This window comes from Thamnophis elegans, chromosome 5 (genome assembly GCF_009769535.1).
Source record: "Thamnophis elegans isolate rThaEle1 chromosome 5, rThaEle1.pri, whole genome shotgun sequence".
NCBI classification, from domain to species: Eukaryota; Metazoa; Chordata; class Lepidosauria; order Squamata; family Colubridae; genus Thamnophis; species Thamnophis elegans.
In genome coordinates this window covers 8,093,581-8,120,221 of record NC_045545.1, presented here as the reverse complement: position 1 = coordinate 8,120,221, position 26,641 = coordinate 8,093,581, and the positions used below count along the sequence as shown (strand labels likewise).

The 26,641-nt window shown below is 41.2% G+C and overlaps 1 protein-coding gene across 1 annotated transcript in view; it reads right to left on the bottom strand.

Annotated features, from left to right (window-relative positions):
• ABCD3 (ATP binding cassette subfamily D member 3) overlaps window positions 1–26,280 on the bottom strand; it is a 53,652-nt gene extending 27,372 nt beyond the window's left edge. The window contains exons 1-7 of the mRNA XM_032217713.1: window positions 26,027–26,280; window positions 15,742–15,775; window positions 13,297–13,395; window positions 11,325–11,413; window positions 6,796–6,865; window positions 2,784–2,881; window positions 333–456 (exon numbers count right to left, since the gene is read on the bottom strand). Coding sequence (XP_032073604.1) covers window positions 333–456; window positions 2,784–2,881; window positions 6,796–6,865; window positions 11,325–11,413; window positions 13,297–13,395; window positions 15,742–15,775; window positions 26,027–26,160 — 648 coding nt within the window. The 5' untranslated portion in view covers window positions 26,161–26,280. The remainder of the gene's footprint in view (window positions 1–332; window positions 457–2,783; window positions 2,882–6,795; window positions 6,866–11,324; window positions 11,414–13,296; window positions 13,396–15,741; window positions 15,776–26,026) is intronic.
• Between the last annotated feature and the right edge of the window lie 361 nt (window positions 26,281–26,641).

Below are 26,641 nucleotides of genomic sequence, written 5' to 3'. Positions count from 1 at the left end.
ATTTAAAAGGACATTTTTTAAAACGTCACATTTTTTAAATAAACATAGCTAAAATGTCTTATTATAACTTAGTCTCTCAAAGATTATGTGAACATGCGAATTCAATTTTTAAAAAAGTAAAAATCTGTATTTAAAAAAATTCCTACAATATAAATCAGTTTCTCAAGAGTTTTCGCTTCCTCTATTGTTCAACAGTTATTAAAGTGCAAGAAAAATCTTTTAATTCAGCAGTTTTTCAGTTTCATGCTGAGAACGAATATTTAAATTGCTACTATGTAAGTAATATTTAAACATGCAGATGACAACATAATCACTTTTTTTTCCACACTTACCTTGCTGAGATTTGAATATAGGTCCACTACACTGTTGCAAAATTTTTCGACATCTTGTGTAAGTAGTTGATCAGGATTGCCTATTCTGTTGTCTAGATTGCCCATTTTGTAGAATGTGTAACTCCTAAAATGTCAAGAAATCAGTGATATAATACAGGAGTTTTACTGAATGATTAACTACATTTATATTTATTAAAATTGTTGCCAGCCCTCTCGCTGCAAGGCGACTCTGGGATGCTTACAAGGTTAAAAGAAATAAAACCGTACATATACATCTAAAAGAAATAAAGCTATACATATACATCTATACATGTGTGGATCGATAGGTCGATCAATAGATTGATTAGATAAGAGTATGTAAAATTATGATACAAAGGTGGAAAGGGAGAAAATAAGAACTGCAGGGGTGAGATGGAATCTACGAGTCTGTCAACCAAGGTTCAAGGTTCAAGAGAGCTGAGGTGGCGCAGTGGTTAGGGTGCAGTACTGCAGGCTACTTCAGCTGACTGCAGTTCTGCAGTTCGGCTGTTCAAATCTCACCGGCTCAGGGTTGACTCAGCCTTCCATCCTTCCGAGGTGGGTAAAATGAGGACCCGGATTGTTGGGGGCAATATGCTGACTCTGTAAACCGCTTAGAGAGGGCTGAAAGCCCTATGAAGCGGTATATAAGTCTAACTGCTATTGCTGCTATTGCTAAGGTTCATTTTATTTATATGCCGCCCTCTTCCCGGCGGGACTCAGGGCGGCGCACAAACCCAAAGGAGGGGAAGGGAAACACAAAAACTACAGCAAAAAGTACAGGGCATTTAAAAACAACCAACAGCCACACGACTCGAGAGGGGAAGGGAGCTCATCGACCCCAGGCCTGCCGACACAGCCAGGTTTTAACGGCTTTTCGGAAGGCCTGGAGAGAGGTGAGGGTCCGAATCTCTGCGGGGAGCTCGTTGTTGTGATACTCCTGGTTGGAATGAAGACAGTCCCTTCAGGTAACCTGGAACCACGCCATACAAGTTTTTAAAGATGATAACCAACACCTTGAATTGCACCTGGAAGTAAATCAGTAGCAAGTATAATTCTCGGAACAGCAGTGTGACATGGGCCACTCTAGCCACACTCTGCACCAGATGTAGTGTCCGAATGCTCTTCAAAGTTAGACCCATGTTCAGTGCGTTGCAGTAGGTCAGATGTGAGATGGCCAGGACTTGAATGACTTGCGTGCAGGGGCTCTTGAACCAGGAACGGCTGCAAATGGTGCACAACCCAAAGTTGTGCAAAGGCTGTGACTGCCACCTGCTCATGAATCAAGGAGAACCCCCCAAGTTGTGAACCAGGTCTGTGTGGGGGTAGCGCCACTCCATCCAAACGGTGACGGGTGATCTCACTTTGGTGGCTTCATGTAGAAGTTTAAAAAGAGAGGCAATGTGAGGATGTTTGCTTTCTCAGTAGCTGGCAAAACACTCTGAGAAATGCAACATCATTGATCATTGTTAATTTTAATCAATTTTTTTTTAAAAAAAAATGCTATTGTTAACAATGCTATTGTTAATTGGGTTTGTTTTTTGGCTATTCTATTTAATTTTTTTTTTAACTTTTGTAATATGCGTTTTTTTTTTTTAATGTTGTACGCCGCCCTGAGTCCTTGGGAGAAGGGCGGCATATAAATCCAATAAACCAAACCAAACCAAGTGCAGCCAAGGCTGTTTCTCTCCCTTAACTGAGCCTAAATCCCGGTTGAAAGGGGCCCAGATAATCTGTTTCATCCAGGATCCTCTGACGCTGCCAAACAACCATCTTTTCTATCACTTTCCCTAAGAAGGGAAGATGGGAAAAATGGACAAAAATTATCCAGGCAGGTGGGATCTTGCAAGGATCGTGCACGGAGGCAAGGTGAATCGGGGTCTCCTTATACATTAAATTATACATTACAATTTAGATTGCCTTTAAAGGATTTGAGTTTAAGTTTAATGTAATGCAGGGGTAGTCAACCTGGTCCCTACCGCCCACTAGTGGGCGTTCCAGCTTTCATGGTGGGCGGTAGGGGTTTGCTGCAACTCTGTTTTATAAATTTTATAAAGTAAAGTTACTTCCCAACTTTATAAATCACTGTGGAACCGGTGGGCGGTTAGAAAATTTTACTACTAACAGAGATACAAAAGTGGGCGGTAGGTATAAAAAGGTTGACTACCCCTGATGTAATGTAATGTTACATTAAGAGCCAAGGTGGCACAGTGGTTAAATGCAGCACTGCAGGCTACTTCAAATCTCACCGGCTCAGGGTTGACTCAGCCTTCCATCCTTCCGAGGTGGGTAAAATGAGGCCCCGGATTGTTGTTGGGGGCAATATGCTGACTCTGTAAACCGCTTAGAGAGGGCTGAAAGCCCTATGAAGCAGTATATAAGTCTAATTGCTATTGCTGTTGCTATGTTAAAAACTATAAAAAAATCACTTACTGTAGGTACTGCTCATAAAGATACTTGGTCAGTCGGACACGGAAACACAATTTAAGTTCATTTAATCCATACTTCAAGAAGTTATTCACCAGGGAAATCTGTAAATAAGAACGTATCAATAAGAACGCATAATCTAATGTGCTTAAAGCCCATCACCACCTTAGATCCCAACAGATGGCAAACTAAAATCCAATTTAAGAGTACAATCCATGAAGAATTCATCTGCAATCATAGCAATGTTTGTTTGGAAAATTAGCCCCAGTAAACTGAATGCAATGTAAACCTGCGTAGGATTGTGTGTAATCGGTATTTTTTTTAAAAAAAAAAAAACTTCATGAAGAAATACATGCTTAGATTCAAGGTACCAAGAGGAAGCTCGAAGTGTAATAGTACTTGCTACTCTGTGAACTGTTTTACCAGATGGTGATAGTTTCTCATGGCACAGTATCACAATATAGTGGGGATGATATACTGTAAATTACAGCAAGTTGGTGAGCAATCTTTTATCTGTAAGAACCACATATTGGTACCGCAAAAGAAATAGAAAGCAGGGGGCTTTGTGTGAATCGGGAACTTCTAATTCTTTCTTTGATTTTGAAAGTTTTTTATGTTCCCCCCCCCCTCATTTCTATGCTAAGACTTGTTCTGCTGTTTTTTCTTCACACAAACATGCTGATATTTTACTATGCAGGTCTCAACTGAGAGACTGCCTCCTGCCATTTACCTCCCAGAGACCAATAAGATCACACAGATTAGGCCTCCTCCGGGTTCCATCGGCCGGTCAATGTCGGTTGGCGGCTCCCCAAGGGAGGGCCTTCTCTGTAGCTGCTCCGGTCCTATGGAACGATCTCCCCATAAGAGATCCGGACCCTTACTACTCTTCCGGCCTTCCGTAAAGCGACTAAGACCTGGCTGTTCCGGCAGGCCTGGGGCTGTTGATTTTATCCAGCCCCACTCTAAGCTGTATGCACGTTGTGTAATTTTAATGTTTGTTTTCCTTTTAATTTTTATATGTCCCCCTTTTTATCTGTAAGCCGCCCAGAGTCTCTAGGGAGTGGGCGGCATACAAATGCTAATAAACCTAAACCTAAACTATCTACAGCAGGCTTATCAAACTCAATTTCATTGAGGGCCGCATTACGGCTCTGGTTGACCTTAGAAGGCTGGCTGGGCGTGACTGACTGGCTGGGAGGGGCCAACTGAGTGGCATGGTCAGCTTGACGCCGCTACCCAAACTATTTCCTCTTTACACTGGGTAGACAAGGCCGAAGCCATGCTGGTCTGATCTTTCCTCTTCGTGTTGGGTAGACCAGGGCGGCCCCACTGGGCTGGATCCAGTGGTGGGATTCAAATAATTTAACAAGTGGTTCTCCGCCCTAATGACCAGCTGGGTTGGCGGGGCTCGGTGGTCATGTGATTAACTGGGCGTGGCCAACTCGTTACTCACATCAATGGGCGCTTCGCCTTAGCTGTTACAATGTAATCAGGGTTAACCGGAGAGGCAGTTTCTGTAAGCAGGGCAATAAAGATTAGACTAGAAACAACACCAGAATCTTTCCTTCCTGCCTTCCTTACAGGATTAGCCCCGTAAAGTGGGGGGGGGGGGAAACAAAAGGAGATTTCTTCCAACAAACGGTTCTCCAAACTGCTTAGAAAATTAACAACCGGTTCTCCCGAATAGGTGCGAGCTGGCTGAATCCCACCACTGGCTGGATCTGACCATATTGCGGGCCAGATCTGGACCACGGGCCTTGAATTTGACACCCCTGATCTACAGTAAGGCTCCCGCCTTCGTGAACTGGCCCATTTGATATGTTCTTCCTGGAAGAAGCTTTTTGCACATACCCCACTTTTATAAGTAAGGAGAATGAAGGTCATGGGATCCTACTTCTCTGGCTTTGTGAAAGGGTCTTCCCTTGGAAATAAGACTGACACCATCCCTCTTCACATTCTGAACTTTCCCCAGAACGTATAGGGACTGGTTAAACTGCTTCAATTCCCTTTAACTGTTGTGTTTCATGTTGTTTATCTTACATTTTGACTGTGCTATTATTTTCCCTGTTGTCTGCCTATCCCAGGTCCTTGGGAAAGACTCAACAGGCAGACAAAAATGCCAAATCCAGTCTGAGCATCTGGCTGAAAGCGGGAGCCATAATGAACCGTAATGATATTATTAAGGTTTACCACTTTTATTTTAATGATATTTATTGTGGCACTCTGGAGTTCAGATACTTTTGAATTCGATTATGGGTATCAGGCAATTATTTCTGCCACCAAGCTTAGTTTCCAATCTAGCACATTCTGCCCTATCACAAATCAAATCCATCTGTGCTTATACAGTATTTACTCTTACACTTACTTTGATTTTTTTTTTAAAAAAAATCCTCTCTTGTATAAAACACTTCCCCATCAAAGTGGAAGGGGAGCTGTTCCATTAATGAGGTGAGGAACTATAATTTTGTTAATGATAAGGTGGGAAGACTACACCAAGATTGTATCTTATGTACTTTGATTTCAAAAATCAAAATGAACAAACAGTTCATCAACTTTTAAATATTTTTTGCATTACAAACTTTTCCTCTGCTCTTATACTCTGGACATAGAATATTTCATTCCTCCAGTTTCATCGTAGTTGGAGTGACATTAAAGAAATCTCTCACATTAAGATCAAGGGTAAGCAACTTGGGAGAACTGCAAATAGCTTGGATGACAGTTTCCACAACATTGTGGAATTGCCATTGGTCACACTAGCTTTGCTTGATAAAGTTGTAGCGCTAACTTCTGGAAGTCGCTACAATATAAAGGTAAAGGCTCCCCTCGCATGTATGTGCTAGGCGTTCCCGACTCTAGGGGGCGGGGCTCATCTCCGTTTCAAAGCCGAAGAGCCAGAGCTGTCAGAAGACGTCTCTGTGATCATGTGACCGGCGTAACTAAAGGCCGAAGGCACACGGAACGCTGTTACCTTTCCACCAAAGGTGGTCCCTATTTTTCTACTTGCATTTTTACATGCTTCCGAATTGCTAGGTTGGCAGAAGCTGGGACAAGTAACGAGAGCTCACTCCGTTATGCAGCGCTAGGGATTTGAACCGCCGAACTGCCGACCTTTCTGATCAACAAACTCAGTGTCTTAGCCACTGAGCCACTGCGTCCTTTCCACTACAATATAGTGAGTGCATGATTAAAGTGTGGGCGGGGGGGATGAAATACTGTAAACCCATAAACTTTTTCAGGGTAATAAATTTCATGGGAGTATAAAGTGGCCAAATAGAGCCGAGGTGGCGCAGTGGTTAAATGCAGCACTGCAGGCTACTTCAGCTGACTGCTAGTTCGGCAGTTCAGCTGTTCAAATCTCACCGGCTCAGGGTTGACTCAGCCTTCCATCCTTCCGAGGTGGGTAAAATGAGGACCCGGATTGTTGTTGGGGGCAATATGCTGACTCTGTAAACCGCTTAGAGAGGGCTGAAAGCCCTATGAAGCGGTATATAAGTCTAACTGCTATTGCTAAATATTACTGGAAAAGGTTGTTGTTGTTGTGCCTGTCGGAACAGCCAGGTTTTAAGGGCTTTGCGGAAGGCCTGGAGGGTGGTGAGGGTTCGAATCTCCACGGGGAGTTCGTTCCAGAGGGTCGGAGCAGCCACAGAAAAGGCTCTCCTCCGGGTAGTCGCCAGTCGACACTGGCCGGCGGATGGAATTCGGAGGAGGCCTAATCTGTGGGATCTAATCGGTCTGGTGGAGGTAATTGGCAGCAGGCGGTCTCTCAAGTACCCAGGTCCAATACCATGAAGGGCTTTATAAGTGACGACTAGCGCCTTGAAGCGTATCCGGAGACCAATAGGTAGCCAGTGCAGCTCGCGGAGGATAGGTGTTACGTGGGTGAACCGAGGTGCACCCACGATCGCTCGCGCGGCTGCATTCTGGACAAGCTGGAGTCGCCGAATGCTCTTCAAGGGGTCGACTGAATATCTATTCATTTTACCCCAAAGAGTTCAAGAACAAAAAAAGCACCACTTACAGCAGGCATGGCAGCGATGAAGTTGAACAAGTACCTCTTGAAATCTTTTCTACTGCGGCCAATGATAGCACTGCAAACCACCACACGCACAAGATTAGTGCCAGAAGCAAGAAGACCCATCCCACCATGTTTCCACAAGGACAAGTGGAAAGCCGTGAAAACGGACACAAGGAAAGGTCAACAGAAGAAGCAGCAAGACTCTCTTTGCACCGGATCAACATTCAGATGTGCTCCCACAACGGTGGGCAAAGCAACAACTGAATCAGTGAAAGCCATCACCTCCCTTTTGACCCTCGGTGAAAGCCGTCATCTCCCTTGCTACCCTTCGTTCTAATGAAACCAAATTATACAGGGGGTGGGTGGGTTTTAAACTTCCACGTACTGTCGCCCATCTCCTTGAAGACACCACGCTACAAACAAAGCTATCGCCAAATAAGCCTATTGTCAAATCCCATGCCTCCGTGACGCCTGGTTAACGTACACTTCCATCCTGATGTCACGAAGGTATGTATTTTCCCCATTTCTGCTGGCATAAGGGCCATTTCTGCCCGTGACCCGTCAAAACCGCGGTCCACTAAAGCGCGCCCGATCAAAGCGTGTACGTGACGTCATCAGCAGTGCGACAAATAAAATTAAAAATAAATTAAATTAAAATTAAAATTAAATTAAAGCAAGCTGATTCACATAAAGGTAAGGGTTAGCGTTAGGGTTAGGTTAAGGGTTAGGGTTAGGTTTAGGGTTACGTTAAGCGTTAGGGTTAGGTTTAGGGTTAGGTTAAGGGTTAGCGTTAGGTTTAGCGTTAGGTTAAGGGTTAGGTTTAGGGTTAGGGTTAGGTTAAGGGTTAGGCTTAGGGTTAGGTTTGGGGGGGTTAGGGTAAGGTTTTCGCGTTAATTTTAAATTTACCGCTCACAGCGTGCCGTTTTCGTCGCGCTGTGATGACGTCACGTACGCGCTTTCGTCGAGCGCGCTTTAGTCTACCGCGGATTTGTGGTGGAACCATTTCTGCCATAGGAGAAAGCATGGGCTGCCACTATAAAAGGCAGCTCTATGCTTTTTGTAAAAAAAAAAAAAAAAAAACAATTCCTACATTATAGCCACAAATGCAAAAATTTAAATAAACAGGGTTTGAATTGGATAAAAGCCAACATAGAAATACATATAGAGAAAAAAACAAGACCAGGGCAAGGAATAAAAAAATTATATTCAGGAAGAATTTGGTACCATGTTTCCCCAAAAATAAGATAGGGTCTTATTTTCTACCCCCCAAAAAATAAGCGCTTGGCCTTATTTTCGGGGAGATCTTACAATTATTTTTGAGGTGCAGGAGGCCCGTTAAACCTCTGCCCGTGGCGCGTGGATCAGCTGATCCAGAGAGGGCCGGAAGTTCTATCTCTGTTTCTGGTACACTCTTTGCGGCTGCCCCTAAAAGGGGCACAGTAGCTAGTGTTTGCGATAACGGCTACCGCAAGGCCGTTCTGCATGGATGGCAGGTGCATGTGCGGTGGGTGGGGCATGTTCCCCCCATTTCTCCCCGCAGGAAATGGCGGGGACCGGCTGCACATGCGTTTAAATATTTTAGGGGAGGGCTTATTTTCAGGGGGGGCTTATTTTAACACATGCACTCAAATGCCTTATTATCCAGGGAGGTCTTATTTTCTGGGAAACAGGGTAGGAAAAAAATAATACTAATGGTTTAGGAACATAGCGGGAAGAAATTTGACTACGATCATCCAATGATCAGCAATGTTTCATCCTCAACTTCCAGAATTCTCAGCCAGCATGGCCAAAGCTGGGAACTGCACTCCCAGTACACTGACTGGGAATTAGATTAAGAGCAATCTAGAACAATATTCAAAGTGGCGTTGGCGGCAATTGAGACTTTACTTTTAACCTACTAAGTGGTTGTCTTTGGAGTAGCAGAAAACAACAGTGAAAGTCACCAGCACCCCACTGTACAATTTGTAAGAGTACAAGTTTTGAAGCAATTAATAAAGCTTTAGAAAGACCATGGAGTATACAATTTAGCTGATATTATTTAAACTAAATCTCTCCAAAGTAAAAAAGCCACTGGGGAACAGAAGCTATAGTTTCATTTATGCATCAGTTATGAGCATAAACATGGTAGATACATGCTTATATTTATGTCTCTTTACCAGTGGAATGGAAACTACAAATTTAAGAAAGAAATTCTTGAATAGCGACAGATCCCTGCTTACGATTGCACTGCAAGAAAAAAAATGTACAGAATTTAACATTTTTATTTCTGACTAGGCAAAGTAATCATTACATACGTTTATTGTAACAAAAGAGTAATGGATAATTACTACAGGTAGTCCTCGATCTACGACCACAATTTATGCTGCTAAGTGGGAAATTTGTTAACGGAGTTTTGCTCCTGACTTCCCTTGCCACAATTGTTAAGTGAATCACTTCCGTTTCTAAAATTAGTTAACATGGTTGTTAAATTGATCTGGCTTCTCCATTGACTTTGCTTGTTAGAAGGTCGCAAAAGGTGATGATGATATGACCCCAGAACACTGCAACGGTCATAAATATGAATCAGTTCTCAAGCTTCCAAATGTAAACCACGGGGGGATGCTGCAATGGCCATAAGTGTGAAAAATGGTCATAAGTCACTTTTTTTCAGTGCCGTTGTAACTTCAAATGGGCACTAAATGAACCGTTGTAAATCGAGGACTACCAGTACTACAGAAGTCTAATAAACAACATTCCTCAATAGACATCAACATTTGTAAAAAGAAAAGCTGTCCTACATTTCATAGAATACAGGATTATATGCATGAATGTCAAAATGGAAAGCTTAAAATAAATTCCTCTCCATAAGATTTGTTTAAAATTGAGTAAAATTCTTGACATCCAAGAGTATTCATGGTTTAGATAATTTGTGCCCACAATACTGCATTGTATTTGCATTGCAACACAGGAGTAAAGAATCACATATTATTACCTTCCATAAAATAAACTCGTACATATATGCAATTGGCTGACACATTTAGGTATGTTGAAATACCAACTTTAAAACTCCCAGTCAACCAGTGGTGGGTTTCAAAAAATTTTCGAACCTACTCTGTGGGTGTGGTCTCCTTTGTGGGAGTGGCTTGCGGGCCATATGATCTGGTGGGAGTGGCTTGCCAGCCATGTGTTCTCTCTCTCTCTCTCTCTCTCTCTCTCTCTTTCCTTTTGTCTCTCTGTCCCTTTTTTCTTTCATCTCTCTCTCATTTTCTTTCTTTTTATATTTATTTCTTTCTTCCTTCCTTTCTTTCTCTTTCTCTCTCTGTGTGAGTCTGTGTGTGTGTGTTTCAGTGGTGGGTTTCAAAAATTTTCGGAACCTCTTCTGTAGGTGTGGCCTGCTTTCCGGGTCCACTGGTGAAACCTCTTCTAACCAGTTTGGTAGATTAGACGAACCGGTTCTTCTGAACTGGTGCGAACTGGTAGGAACCCACCTCTGCAGTCAACATAACTGATAGTCATAGGAATTCCGAGAGAGAAATCCCAATGTATTGGATTTGGGAGAAAATTATGTTTTTTGCACTTCTAGAGGGGACCAGTTGAGCAAGGCTAACCCTTAAACTTGTGATGGCGAACCTATGGCACACTTGCCACAGGTGGCACGTGGAGCCATTTCTGAGGGCACGCGAGATGTTGCCTTGTTGGCTCCAGCGCACATGTGTGCGCTGGCCAGCTGATTTTTGGCCTTGATTTTCGGCCATTTTTCACCCTCCGGAGGCTTCAGGGAAGCCTATGAAGCCTCCGGAAGGCGAAAAACTACCCAACACACAAACCGGAAGTTCAGGGACGGACTTCCGGTTTGCGGATTGGGCTGTTTTTTTTCCCTCCAGAGGCTTCAGGGAACCTGGAAGTCCATTCCCGAACTTCCGGTTTGTGTGTTCGGCCTTTTTTTGCTCTCCCCAGGCTACTAGAAAGCCTCTGGAGCCTGGGGTGTGTGTGTGAAAAATGGACCTACCAGGTCCCCTGGATGTCAGAAAATGGGCCATTTCCAGCTTCTAGAGGGCCTCAAGGGGGGGAGTGAGACCATTTTTGCCCTCCCCAGGCTCCAAGAAAGCCGTGTGCGCATGTGTGGGTCAGAATCATGTGCACATGCGCAGGAGGCATGGCACGGGGGGGCATTACATTATGGGTGTGGGCACGGGAGCGTGCATGATAGCGCATGCATGCTTTTGGCACCTGAGGTGAAAAAGGGTTGCCATCACAGCCTTAAACTATGATTTTTGCTTTTCTATTAGCCACACTGGTTAGTTTAAAAGTGGAAGTTTGTTCTCCAGGAAGCTCCAAGAAAGACTAACAGCAAAGGGGAGAGTCTGTGGTTTAACATGGCATGTTCACTTAGAAAGAAATGTTGATTTTGTATTGTACTTGGATAAAGCCTATATTTACTAATTTAAGTTAAATATTATTTAATTTTATGCACTGTGTTTCTAAAAATAGCAGTATTAGTCTCTGATATCCAGTAACATAAAAGAATAATGGCATATATAAATAACGCTTACCTCTCAATAACTGTTCCATTATGAATCATCCAGATGTCACAATATGTGCGAAGTACCAACATAATGGCAATAAGTACCAAATAACCTGTCTATTGTAAGAAAGATAGAAACAATATTTAGAATTGTATTGATTTTAGGAGCTCTGCAAAGAAAGCACATAGATTTTTTTCCAACCATAAAGAATCAGTGCAAATTAAGCTTTAAAATAAAGCTAATCTGTTCCAAACATGAAGTACAGATTGTCCTTGGCTTACAACCAAAATAAGTGCCAGAAGAAAAAACACTGTTAATCAGTGTGGTCATTAAGTGAGACGGGAGATGGGACTGAATTGGAGTTTACAATTTTTTTTTACCACGGTCATTAAGCGAATCACCTACACCACGACTTACAACCCTCTACCAACTGCCCATTAAGAGCCGAGGTGGCGCAGTGGTTAAATGCAGCACTGCAGGCTACTTCAGCTGACTGCAGTTCTGCAGTTCGGCTGTTCAAATCTCACCGGCTCAGGGTTGACTCAGCCTTCCATCCTTCCGAGGTGGGTAAAATGAGGACCCGGATTGTTGTTGGGGGCAATATGCTGACTCTGTGAACCGCTTAGAGAGGGCTGAAAGGCCTATGAAGCGGCATATAAGTCTAACTGCTATTAGCTTCGCTTGTCGGAAGCCAGCTGGGAAGGTTAGAAATGTCAATCACATGACAGTAGGATACGGCAACTGTCACAAAAGTGATTGAGCTTTTAAATGCCTGGATTGTGATCATGTGAATGCAGGAATGCTGCAAGAGTCATAAGTCACTTTTTCAGTGCTGTTGCAATGTAGAATGGTCATTACATTGAAGACTACCTGTATACTAGAGATGCAGGGATTATTTTTGCTGCACCTCTTAGGTAATTATTGAGTGTTTTAGCATAGGTGTATACCGCCCAGAGTCACCAAAAATATGAATGAGCAACTGGAATGCAGCTATACAAACTGGATCAATCAATCAATCAATTAATCAAAGCAATTCTAGGGAGCTTTCTACAGAATGTATCCAATATCCAAAAGCCATGACTCCCGAGGGAACAAAATTTTGGAAAGTTATGGCTCCTTAAATGCTACTGGCTGCAGCTTTACTACTAGGCTGCTGTGATCATGTGATCTTTATTTTCAACATTCTATAATATTTAGCAATAGCAATAGCAGTTAGACTTAGACTTAAAATAAGCAGAGTAAAAAATGGTTGTAACTGTTATATATTAGACTTCTAGTCTTAATATGATTGTTACAGTTTAATCATGTCTCCCAGATGGCTTACTTGTAGAAAATTTAATGCAGCATATTAATATAGCCTACAGTGCTGAAATGAACAAAACATGCACAATTGCTACCACTTCTAACACTATTTGTGTTTGTAAAAACAGGAACAACCACCCAGCTTTAGGACGCAATTTGTATCTTTAACAAGCAGAGAGGCGGATCTCCACTTGCCTATCAATTAAACTTTGAAAAAAAGTTACAAGCTTTATAAACAAGAGTGCCAGTATAAAGAAAAATCCTAGAAATACATTACGTAGTACTTATTCATACCCACTGCATTCTTCCATGGTGATGAGGCTTAATGCTGAGAGCAGACTTGTTATTCCTGATTGCTGCTTTCGATTCTTTTAAGAACATCTACAGCAGTCAAATTACGGCATATGGTTTTCAATGTTTAACTAATTCAAGTTAATAAGAATACCCCCCCCCTCCAAATACTACATTCGTAAATATAGGTTTAACACGGGCAACCATAAAAATGTTCAGGATCCAGTTTGACATAAACAGCAGTTGCAAATTACTAAATTTTCAGGCTTCAAGTGACTGAAATAAACAGCCTTTGTGTTGAATTGGCATTCTAGGTATTGCAGCCAAAATACATCTGAAAGACCACCAGCTAAAAAGGTTTCATAACAAAAGTATTAAGACTGGTTATTGTCTATTCGCAACTTACCTCTTTACAAAATGTCCTGGGGACCATAACTTTCAGAATTTGACAAATTCTTGCAAAGAATACTTTATCTACTACCGCTCTTTCTTTCTTGAATTCTTTCTGCATATTAAAAGATTACAGGAGAAAATGGTCTCATCAAAACAAGTGTATCTGAATTATTTCAACACAGCTAAACAATTTAATGTGAATTATTCTCTGCATCCTATATCTGTCAAATAAAGAATACCAATGTTTTTGCTTTGCAAAAGAAACAAGAGCTTGCCATTTTCTTCACTATATTAATACTGTATCTTTATTTTATCAATGCTTATTCCTGAATGAATCAAATAGACAGGTTGCAAATCTAGCCAGCCAGGATAGACCAAAAAAGACTGAACTGGGATTTAGTAGTACATGCCTGCCCTTCCCATTTCCCACACCACATTGGGTTGTGGCAAGCAATTTTTCTGTTATTTCCAGGTGAAAAATCAAAAAGGCAAAACAGCTTTTTTTTTTTTCCTGGATTATATTCAGTAATAAAAACACGACCATACGTATTTTAGCAGCGCGTGTGAAATTACTTACAATTTGGTAGGATATTTTACAATGGTATAGAATAAATAGGTAAACAGAGTGTTTTACAGGGGTGTATTGCAAAGTGTGAATGAAGTGTCTCTCTTTGAAGCGTTAAAGCAGCCGCCTCCTTTGCCAGGCTCATGTGCAGTGGTGGGTTTCAAAAATTGTTCAAACCTACTCTGTGGGTGTGGCCTCCTTTGTGGGAGTGGCTTGCCACCCATGTGACCGGGTGGGAGTGGCTTGCACCCCATGTGACCGGATATGAAATTATGAATTAGTACTTTGGTTGGTCCAAGTAGCTATTCAGAAACTCTTGGCATTGAAGCATGCAAGTTTTAAAGCTGTCAAGTTACAAGACCCTTGCACCCCTAACCCTTTAGGAAAAAAAACTAGGGGTCTTCAAACCTGACAGCTTTAAGACTTGTGGACTTCAACTCCCAGAATTCCTCCTCCAGTCACGTTGGCTCAGGAACTCTGGCATTGAAGCATGCAAGTCTTAAAGCTGTCAAGTTACAAGATCCTTGCACCCCTAACCCTTTAGCAGTGGTGGGTTTCAAAAATTTTTGGAACCTCTTCTGTAGGTGTGGCCTGCTTTCTGGGTCCACTGGTGGAACCTCTTCTAACCAGTCCGGTAGATTTGACGAACCGGTTCTACCGAATAGGTGCGAACTGGTAGGAACACACCTCTGCTCATGTGGCTGTTTCAAAGGCTCTCCCTTGTCCGTCTGCATGCCAGAACAGCCATCAAATTCAGGCCCAGAAAAACCAACACAGCCCTCTTAAGTAGTTACACAAGCTTTGCAGAAAATGCAGCTGCTTTAATCTTTCAAAAAGAGGAGATTTATTTACATATGACTTGACTCCTTTGAAAAAACACTTCTTTCAAATGTTTTCCATGTCCCTATTATCTAATTCTCATTCATCCAGACATGTAGGACCAGTTCTTAAGAACTGAAAAGTACATAGTATAGATTTAAGGAAAATATTTCAACTTTTATATATATTTTGGCCACAAGAGGAAAACAGTTATAAAACACTTTAAGAAACTTGCTTATTAAAGCAGCTTATACATAAGCAATATCAATTAAGTTCACTATGATATAAATATTGCAAAACAGATACCATCTTAAAGAAAAGCTGCATTGTTTAAAACCTTTTACATTGGCCAATATAAACCAATTAGTTATCCTCTTCCCTTTACTAAGACTAGTGAACATAAACTTTTTTTCAAATTTATTCTAGTACATCAAAGCTGATGTTTTAGAATTATTAAATCATATAACATTCTATTGCTTCTACCATACAGCAGATCTAGTATTTATTACTCCATTTTAAATCAATTCCCTGAAATCTTTATGGGCAAGTATTGTATTTTATATTTGCATTAGACAATATCAAAAGAAATGTGGGGTTTTTTTTTGCCAGATTCTCTTTTTTTCCTATACAAATTTGTAAAAGGATGTCCCATAATTAATTTTGCTTTTATTTTTATTATATGTTTTGTATTTATTCTTCTCTGAAGTATGATGAAGTAAAAAAATTGATTCTGACTTCATGACAAGTTCTTCTTCATGATATAATTGGATTTTTTGATAAATGTATTATAATTATTTCAGTTTCTAAATGAAGCTACATACAATAACAGTGCTAGTATGTCATAATCTTTTATTAAATGCTTGGAAATAAGGCCTCTTGCAGTGAGCGAAATTCCATATATAGGATTATATAATATACATCACTTAAATAGGTATTCTATTTTCACATTGTATAAGAGAAAAGATAGCTAAAACATTCTTCTAAACTCTTCTTTTTTGTATTTAGCATATTTCTACACACAACATAATTTCATGGAATTTCTAGATTTCATAGGGTAACTGTAGTGAAACTTACCTCACTGCTGGATAAATTTTTTCCATTTTTCTTTCTGCAAATAATAAATTTATTTTACTTGTATTGTTTCTGACAAAATTCTTTACACAATTAACAGAACACAGTCTTAAAGTTGTTTCTTTACCAAATAAAATCAAAATATACGTACACACTATCTATTGGATATTTTTAGAATTAAATTTATATTAGCTAATTTTGTTTTAGTTTCTCCTGATTTTATCAATTTCAATAGGATTTCTGTTCCTGTATAATTTAAATGATAAAACATCTGTGCCTGAAACCATAACTCTAAAAGTATTTCCCAATGTTATTTGAGAAAAATAAAAACAGGATTACATAGTTTCAAGATAACAAAAAAAGATAGTAATAACCCAGGTATTGTATATTGTATTGTATTTATTATATTTATATGCTGCCCTTTTCCCCCGAAGGGGACTCAGGGCGGCTGACAAATCAAGTCTGGGAAAGGGGGGGGGGGGGTACAGACAAAAAATAAAAAACAAACATGACAATGCATAATTTAAAACACACAACAGTCATACCATTCGAGACGGGGGGGGGGGGGGCAACAGCTCTTTAGCCCCAGGCCTGTCAGAACAGCCAGGTTTTAACGGCTTTGCGGAAGGCCTGGAGGGTGGTGAGGGTTTGAATCTCCACGGGGAGTTCACCTGGCTGGTAAAACCAATGCCTAAAAATGCCTCCATTTGCACAAAAAATCTCTTTAATTTTCACTGGATGAGGGTATTAGTCTGTAACTTATTTAAATAAGATTAATTCAACATATTTTAATATAATGTATGTGAATTAATTGAGAATATTTTCCAGCCTAAATTAGAATGGAGCGCCTGTATCCCTTCAAATACCGCCAAGCTATAATTTTGGTAGTGTCACCTGAATGGCAATGGTGAGTTCCTAGAACTTGTAATTCAGTAACATCTGGGGACCCTATTCTAAAAGTTCTCCAGAACCTGTCAGAATTGGCTGAATACCACCTCTGATTTTAATGTTAACGATAAGCACCACCAGCATGTTAAAGAGATAAGATGATGTTTATGCAATGTTTATGCAATACATTGCATAAAAGGAATCTCTGCTTGTAGAGAGGAGGCTGATGGGAGCACAAATTAGCATTGTACCCATGGCTTATTTTAGGTTCACTCTACAAGTTGATGTCAGGAAGACATTTAAAGAAAACGAAAGGTGCACACGTGTAACACAAGAACTGTGCCAATATGATATATCCAACAAGGTTCACCGACAAATGCGCGATAGACATATGCGCGCCGACAAAACCGCGATGACAAAATCGTTAATTGTTTTTTGACAATAGCACGCCGACAAAATCGTGCATACGTACGTTATAACCCTAACCCTAACATTTTTTCGATTTTATTGTCATTGCGCTTTTGTGGGTGCGATTTTGACGTCGCAAATTTGTGGGCGCGGTTTTGTTGGTGCGCATATGTCAATCGCGCATTTGTTGGGTCACGATCCAACAAAACTATTCTTTGAGGAATCTACCTGCCCCGGTGTTTTGTTTGCAGATGACAATCCTGACACTAGGATTGTCATCTGCAAAGCCAAAGGCAAAGCCAGACTCACTTAATGATCACATGATTCATTCAACAACTTCAATGAATGTTGGCCAAAAGTAACTGTTATACATTCTTGCTTTATTGTTCTTCAATCCAGCTGTAGCTACCTGAGGGAGGCGTGACCCGACAATTGCGCGATAGCCATATGCGCGCCGACAAAAGCGTGATGACAAAAGTGCGACGTCAAAATCGCGCCCACAAAAGCACGCCGACAAAACCGCGATGACAAGCACAATTAAGGTTAGGGTTATAACGTACGTATATGCGTCCCACTATGTAGTTTGTGGATGACGCGATTTTGTCAGCGCGCATTTGTCGGCGTGATTTTGATGTCGCGGTTTTGTCATCGCTGTTTTGTCGGCGCGCATATGGCTAGCGCGCATTTGTCGGTGAACCGAGGGAGGGACCTTGATGGTGCTCTCTAAAAGTAGAAATCCAAAATAATGAGCTTTTTGCGGGGGGGGGGGAAGCTGGGTGCCAGTCTTACATGCAATAGACTCACATGTAATAAGATGCTCACTCACCCTTTCAATTATTTTCTTTCTTTTAAATACAAACACGAAATGTTAGCACAGGTATGTGTGGGACAGACCCTACAGATAGTCCCCGACTTACAACAGTTTATTTAGTAACCATTCAATGTTACAACATCACTGAAAAAAAAAAAGCAACTTCTGATCATTTTTCACACTTACGACCGTTGTAGCATCCCCATGGTCATGTGATTAAAATTTAGGTGCTTAGGAGCTGGTTCATATTTATGACGGCTGCAGTGTCCTGGGGTCATGTGACCCCCTTTTGCATCCTTCTGACAAGCGAAGTCAATGGCATTCACTTAAACATGTTACTAAGTTAACAACTGCAATGATTCACTTAACAACCATGGCAAGAAACATAAAAGGGCCAAAATTCACTTAAAAATCATCTCACTTAGCAACAGAAATTTTGGGCTCAATTATAGTTGAAAGTAGACCAGATATTGAAGCTACGTAGTTCCTAATCTGCTTATGCTTTGGCACAATTCATCCCTTTAAGTCTACTGATTGATTAAATGATGAATTTTAGAATCAGACAAATAAATTATTGCCAAACGAGTATCAAGCAACTCTATTGTCATTCAAACCAATCATTAGAAAAGACGTAGCAAGGAAATAAAAACCAACACTAATATAATTGCTATTCTACCTGCCCCTTTTTAAAAAAAAAAACTAAAAAATTACACTGTATGATCCATACCAGGACCTTGGACACATCCTAAGAAAGGCAAGATTTCCTTCGAGAGTTTAGTAATAGAAACTTCCACCCGGATGTTGGGTGAGAATAAATAATTCAGCTTTCTATAAGAAGGTATTTCTAAATGACACCATAAATAGTGGCAGGGCAACCAGAACTTAAAAGATAGATCTAAGTTCTCACGCCAGTTCTCATTATTCTCTGTGATGAAGAAATGACTTAACTCTTCAGATGGCAATCTGAAGGCGACATTTTTCTCACAGCCCCTCCAGAGATTTGATTTCATAAGTAGCTAAGATTTAAAATATCCTGTCAGGCTACTTTTGGGGGGGGGGCTGTCACTTCTCTTTCTCTTTCCACCCAGCAAGGTCTTGGAATATCAAAGATTAATCAATAAAAACAAGAAACTCCTTTACCTCCTGTGCTTTTTTCCTCCAGATTATGCTCAAATATCCCACAAGATCAGAACAGATCCCTTCTTTGCCAATGGGAAAATGCATTTCCTTTCAGCTGTGTTGAAAGGATAGAGCTGTGACAGTAATTTCTCACACTGATAAGAAGCCTAGCAAACAATTACAAAAAAGAATCAACAGATGCAACCCTCTTTTTCCTCTTTGAAGGAAAAAAAAGGGACCAGAATTTTGTCACCTATATATACACCACATTTTTCAGAGTATAAGACGCACCTTTTCCTCCCTAAAAAAAGGCTAAAAATCTGGGTGTGTCTTATACACTGAATACTGCAATAGCATTAGCAATAGCAGTTAGACTTATATACAGCTTCATAGGGCTTTCAGCCCTCTCTAAGCGGTTTACAGAGTCAGCATATCGCCCCCACAGTCTGGGTCCTCATTTCACCCACCTCGGAAGGATGGAAGGCTGAGTCAACCTTGAGCCGGTGAGATTTGAACCGCTGAACTGCTGAACTAAAGGGTTTCGGAGGCCTGCAAAGTGGCCCTGGGGGCTGGGGATGGCATTTTTGCAAATATATCTATACTGACCAAATTCATTTCTGGCTTTTGCCTCTTTTGTAACTCTCATTTGTACATTCATGAAAATACTGTACAATGTGTTTGGTGTTTTCCAAACTTATTTGCTGTTAATTATCAATAGGAATCAAAATTCCAAAGAATCAAAAGTAACACATTGACTTGTTGGGAAGGACATGTTCTGTGTTACAATAGTCAGACGAAATGTTGCTTCTTTTTTTATTATCATAAATATATTATCTTTTTTATTTTTACTATTTTACTGCAAAATTCATCCTCATGCTTTCATACATCAGTAGCAAAGCTACTGTAGCAAACAGTACAGTTCTATTTGTTCTGCATTAGTCAAGTCCTGTGATATTCACTTGGGAGAAACAACCAAAAAAATAGCACATGAATGATTCCAGGTTCTGGGTCAGAGGTGGGTTCCTACCAGTTTGCACCAGTTCGGTAGAACCGGTTCGTCAAATCTACCAAACCAGTTAGAAGAGGTTCTACCAGTAGACCCAGAAAGCAGGCCACACCTATAGAAGAGGTTCCAAAAAATTTTGAAACCACCACTGGTGGGTGTGCAATGTCCCGCAGTTATCTACGCATTAATAATGATCTAGTAATATTTCCTTATACATTTTAGGAGCCTTTCCTTACATAATTGGTGTTTCCTTTCATACTTTTGGATTTCTAATTTCTGTTTCCGTTAGTTGGCAATCACTAAAACCAATCCCACGTGAAAAAGTATTCAAAGCCTTCTTGATTTTAATTGTCAATTTATTTATTCCTGCACATTGTAATATTTATTCATTTACATATCTCTGTTTTTCCACTGCTGTGCAAACACAATTCCAGCAGCTGCTAACATGTGTAAAATTAACTATATATTATACTCCCTTTCAAATAGCCAACAAAATATTTCTGGTTTTAATTCCATATCTTGCTTTACGATTGCTTCTAACCACTAACTTCTGAATAGCTACTTGGACCGACCTAAGTACTAATTCATAATTTCATATCCGGTCACATGGGTGGCAAGCCACTCCTACCCGGTCACATGGGCAGCAAGCCACTCCCATCCGGTCACATGGGTGGCAAGCCACTCCCACAAAGGAGGCCACACCCACAGAGTAGGTTCCAACAATTTTTGAAACCCACCACTGTTCTGGGTGTAGTCATGGAAATAATCTTGACTTAAGGGAGCATTTATCTCTGGCTTCAATCAATTTCATTGTAATGGAAAATTATTTCCCCTTAACTGAATTTTATCACAGGTATAGTTAATATACTTTCCTTAGTGGCAATGTGTAAGAATCCCTCATAAAAGTAGCATTTAAGAATTCAACCTGACACTCTCTAAATCTGTAATGAGGGAGCTACGATCTTCTAAAACTTGTTAACTAGGTAAATAACAGGAACTTAATTCAGTAACATCTGAAAAAATGAAGTTTCTCTACTCATATTCTACATACTATTATCCTGTGTATAGTTTTCCCTTAATTTTCATTTAGCTTCCTACTACCTTTGGAAAGGATATACTATGACACAACTATTTCTTTGGTTGAATAATCAAGTGTGATTCATCTCAGCAGAACAAAGGTTAAAAAGTCTACCTGTGCTTGCAACATAATCCTACCTCCTACAAAATCTGGTAATTATGGTTGCCAAATGAGGTTTTATATTATTTGAGTGTAAAGTACTTGGGATAATATCTATCCCAAGTAGTATAGTACTTGGGATAATACCAAAGCTATTGCTGCTGCACTGTGCAATTTCTATTTGGATAAAAGTATTTATATATCATTTTACCAAACTAAAAGATTTATATCGAAACATTTCCATATGAGTTCACAAATCCATTGATAAGATAGGCAATCTCATTTATTTATAAAGAAAACTAATAATTTCACAAATGAAATTTGGATTAGAATTGCTTGTATATATTTCAAGGGTTATTCCATTTAAGATGAGATCATATCAGTCCATTGTGGTGCGTTTCATTCAGCATTTATCACAATGCTGAAACAATACAAATAAAACAGTAATGGAACCTCCAATCTAACAATCCTGTCCTTCACCACAAACCCATCTGATCGGCTGTTCAAATCTCACCGGCTCAGGGTTGACTCAGCCTTCCATCCTTCCGAGGTGGGTAAAATAAGGACCCGGATTGTTGTTGGGGGCAATATGCTGACTCTGTAAACCGCTTAGAGAGGGCTGAAAGCCCTATGAAGCAGTATATAAGTCTAACTGCTATTGCTATTGCTATAAGTACCATAATTTCATGTATGAACATACATACACCCATCTTGTTGCTTACTTTACTAGACTAATTCTGAATACTAAGGATGATAAGATTCATTTTAACCAAGTAAAATTCATTAACTAAATCATTTAACGTGAATGGTCGTTTAACCATCCAAAGGTCATTTAATAGGGATTTCCATCAATTATATTTATTTGAATGTTCATTCTAATAAAATTCATCGGAGAAGATTTGAGAGGCTGAAGAGACAGTATTGGAAAAGAGTTTATCGTGTGACTGGAGAATCACTGGGTGTCATAGGATGTCTATAAAAGTAATAAGTGACAGATGTGGTTAGGGGGGATATTGCAGAAAGCTGTCTTGTACACCAACTATGCCCTTTCCTGAATTCCCACCTGGGTCACTTCCCTTTGGATTACTGCAATGAACTCTACCTGGGACGACCTGACACAACGGGCAGCTGTGTGTACAGGGCTGGGCATCTGTAGGTTGACCCATATTACATCCCTGTTGTGCATAAGCTTTGGTGGCTCCTAGTTTCTTTCTGGGTTCAATTAAGTTGCTGATTATCACCTTTAAAGTCCTACATGGCACGGGGCCAGGTCACTTGCAGAACTGCCTCTCCCTGAGTGTATATACTCATTCCACCAAAGCAGATAGTGTGGGCGCAGTCACAGTCCCTTCCCTTAAACACTAACAGTCCCTTCCCTTCCCTTAAACACTAACATCTTATAGGCCCTGGGAAGTGTGCCTTCTCCATTGCTAGCACTGCCTTATGGAACAGAGATCCAACAGGCTCACATCCTTTTAAGCCCCAGGAAGGTGGTGAGACCTGGCATTTCCCCTCTGGTGTTGGGAAGAGAATGTTGGATGTTGCATCAGGAAAAGTGTACTTGTTGCGCCTGGTTTTTAAAAATATATATATTTTGTTTTTGTTGATGCATCTATTGGTTTATGTTTTCAGTTGTAAGAGTTTGGCTTTAAAATGAACGGTTTTATAAATGTTCTAAATAACCAACTAAAATAGGTTGCATTTCAATAAAGGCAACGTGCATTAGTATGTAGATAGGTGTGAGCTGCTTGTCAGGTAATTTACAAAAAAACACAAAACCTGTCTGCCAAATCAAAGGAGTATGATAGATCATTTAACAAGTAAATAGAATTTCAGGAAAACAAACTCACAAGGGTACCCTGAAAATAAGATAGCTATTGGATTTGTCAATTGGATAACAAACTTTCCCTAGTTCTGGCAGCATATAGTGTGATTGTGTGTGTGTGTGTGTTTAACATATAAAAACTCAATTTATTTGTACACTGAAAATAAGATAGCTATTGGATTTGTCAATTGGATAACAAACTTTCCTTAGTTCTGGCAGCATATAGTGTGATAGTGTGATAGTGTGTGTGTGTGTGTGTTTAACATATAAAAACTCAATTTACTTGTACACTGAAAATAAGATAGCTATTGGATTTGTCAATTGGATAACAAACTTTCCCTAGTTCTGGCAGCATATAGTGTGATAGTGTGATAGTGTGAGTGTGTGTGTGTTTAACATATAAAAACTCAATTTACTTGTACACTGAAAATAAGATAGCTATTGGATTTGTCAATTGGATAACAAACTTTCCCTAGTTCTGGCAGCATATAGTGTGATAGTGTGATAGTGTGAGTGTGTGTGTGTTTAACATATAAAAACTCAATTTACTTGTACACTGAAAATAAGATAGCTATTGGATTTGTCAATTGGATAACAAACTTTCCCTAGTTCTGGCAGCATATAGTGTGATAGTGTGTGTGTGTGTGTTTAACATATAAAAACTCAATTTACTTGTATGAAGACAATTAAACTAATTGTCTGATTATTTTAATTCTGGCAGTACTAACCTACAAATCTTTAAAATTCTTGTTTGAGCGCTGAGTTTAAAAAACAACAACATAAAATAGTACCCAAACTATTATTTTAGCCTCAGTTCACAGCCACAAACTTGAAAGCTATACAGTAGCATGCAAAAAAAATCTTAGGCCATCATTTGATTTGATTTGATTTGTAGCAAAGTTTTAATGACCGTCCATAATTATTTTTCCGTCCTGAATTCTACATCTTGACTACCCAGCTTATTTGTTGATTTCCCTTTGAGTGGTCTCACTGATGCAAAAGAATAATTTTATGTCTGCCGAATTCTTGAACTTTTGCATTTTGACTGGAATGATGTGATAAAAGTTGGTTTTATTAGCAAGCTTCCAAGGAATTACACTCATACAACGTGTCTGCACCGTATGTAATGCTCAAGGAGGTCTTGCACAAACCTAATATAATAAGACCTTTTTTGCACAGCTGTCATTTTGTCATGAAATAGTAGGACACGTACAGGTAACCTACTTGTCAGTACTCAGGGCTCCATTTCATTTAGGTTTGCAGGAGCCAGGTGTCTGCTATTGCTCAAGTGTAAGAAAAAGGTCACACTAAATACTTGCCCCTTTAACCCATGGAAGCCGTTTCTTCTGCTTTTCCCCCGCTAGTGAATACTATATTTTCTGGTTGCTTTGTAATAAGACTGAAATATAATTATAAATGGTCATTATATAATCGCTACAACAAATCTAATGGTGGCCTGGAAAACTTGCACAGTACTGTACATACCAGCAATAATAGGTTTACCCACTTTGCAGTGTTTCAACAGGGAATCTTACAAGCTGAACAATAACGCTATTTGTTATCTACCCTTCAGAAGATTCAACTTTTACAGGATTTTATTTTTTCTCCACAGGTCCATGCATACATCATGTTTCATATAGGACAGTCTGCAGTCTGTGTCAGTTAGATATTTTGTCTAAGAGCCACTGAGTATATGGTGAAGGGTAATTATGATGATGATTGCAAGATTAAAATAATATACATTTTTGTAGTAGAGTTTTCTTCCTCCCAACAAAGAAGAATGGCTGTCGGCTATATTTCTGGAATCAAAAGACCAGGAGCGCTTAGTGAGCAAGTCACTCTAAGACCAAGATAGATATCATAGCTTTGATTTATCTTAAAACTTGGCCACGGGTTTCCTGAACACAAACCCCATGCAAATCTTGGAATATTTGTGAAGTCTACACTCTTGTCCCTTCCAAAACTCTCCTGCATGGTTGGAACTGTGCGGGGTCACCATCCTAGGCTGCCCTTGGTGATGAGAGAGCGGTCCAAGCCATTATTTGGAGGGTCTCCATACGGGTGCCAAACAAGGGGGTTTCAAATATCAGAAAGAAATAATAGGGAGACCCTCCAGATCGCCTACTGCCAATCACCTCCACTCGACCAATTAGATCCCCATAGATTAGGCCTCCTCCGAATCCCATCTGCCGGTCAATGTCGACTGGCAACCACGCGGAGGAGAGCCTTCTCGGTGGCAGCTCCGACCCTCTGGAACGATCTCCCCGTGGAGATTCGTACCCTCACCACCCTCCAGACCTTCCGCACAGCCCTCAAAATCTGGCTATCCCGTCAGGCCTGGGGCTAAAGACCGTAACCCACCCGAATGGTATGAATGTTGTGTTTTTTAATGACGTATTGTCCTACGTGTTAAATGTTTGTTCCCCCCCCCCTTTTCGAGTTGTAAGCCGCCCTGAGTCCCCCCAGGGAAAAGGGCGGCATATAAATAAACTTCTCAAATCTCAAATCTCAAATCATGGCTTGGATAGCTCTCTCATCACCAAGGGAAGCCCAGGATGGTTGACCCCCACACCGTTCCAACCATGCAGGAGAGTTTTGGAAGGGGACAAGAGTTGGGTTGAAGGAAGAGGAAGACTCCCAAGACCAGACAAATTGAATGCACCCCCTCCACCCATCCACCCCACACAGTTCCAACCGTGCAGGAGAGTTTTGGAAGGGACAAGAGTTGGGTTGAAGGAAGAGGAAGATTCCCAAGATCAGACAAATTGAATGCAACCCACCCACCCCGTTGAAAAAAAAGGCACACCTGCTGAACATCCACCTGTTTTTCCCCAGCAGCTCAACGGAGCTGTTTGGTTGACCTCTTGTCAATTGCGAAATCCCTTCCCCAGCTTGAACTGGCCTCTTAGGTAACTGGAGGAAAGGGGAAGATCATCCATCCCAACCCCAAACCTCGCCCAACTCGGGTGACCTTCGGGGCAGAAGCCGGCATCGTAAGCACAGCAACCCCCCCCCCCACGACCTCCAGCCACCCACCCGATCGCCGCCACTGACCCGTGTAAGGCGGCTGCGGCTGCTGCTGCTTTCCGCCGCTTGCTGAGCAGGCAGAGCAAGGCGCAGGCGGCGGCGGCGGCGGCGCCGGCCACGGTGGAGTAGCGCGCGGCGAGGAGCTTGCTGTAGACGGCCATGGCGGCGCGGCAAGGAGGGAGGAGGAAGGGCGAGCGCAAAACCCCGAAGCGGCGAAGCGGCGGCTGCCGACCGGAGGGACAAGGCTGGCCCCGCCAAGAGGGACGTCGGGAAAAAAAGGAGGCGTCTGCCGGCAACAGGGAAGGCCCTCTTGGCTGGCAACCCCGCCTTGGCTCCTCCTTACCCGGCAGCCGGGCCCGAGCGGTGGCAGGCTCAGCAGGGAGCGCCGGAATGGCCAAGGCCGGGCGAAGGAGGGAGAGAAAGAGAGAGAGGCGGGTGGGGAGGGCATGCATTGCAATAGAGGCGCTTGCCTGCGTGTTGAGTAAGCTTAAGATACCCCACGAGCGTGCGTGGAGTGGGGATGGAGGGGGTAAAAATGTTGCAATGGGGAACCAAGCAAGGGAATCCCCCCTGCTTTGGAAGGCTAGGCTTGAGAAGTCCTCAACACATCCAAGACGTGTCTATGGAGAGTCTTAAATCAAT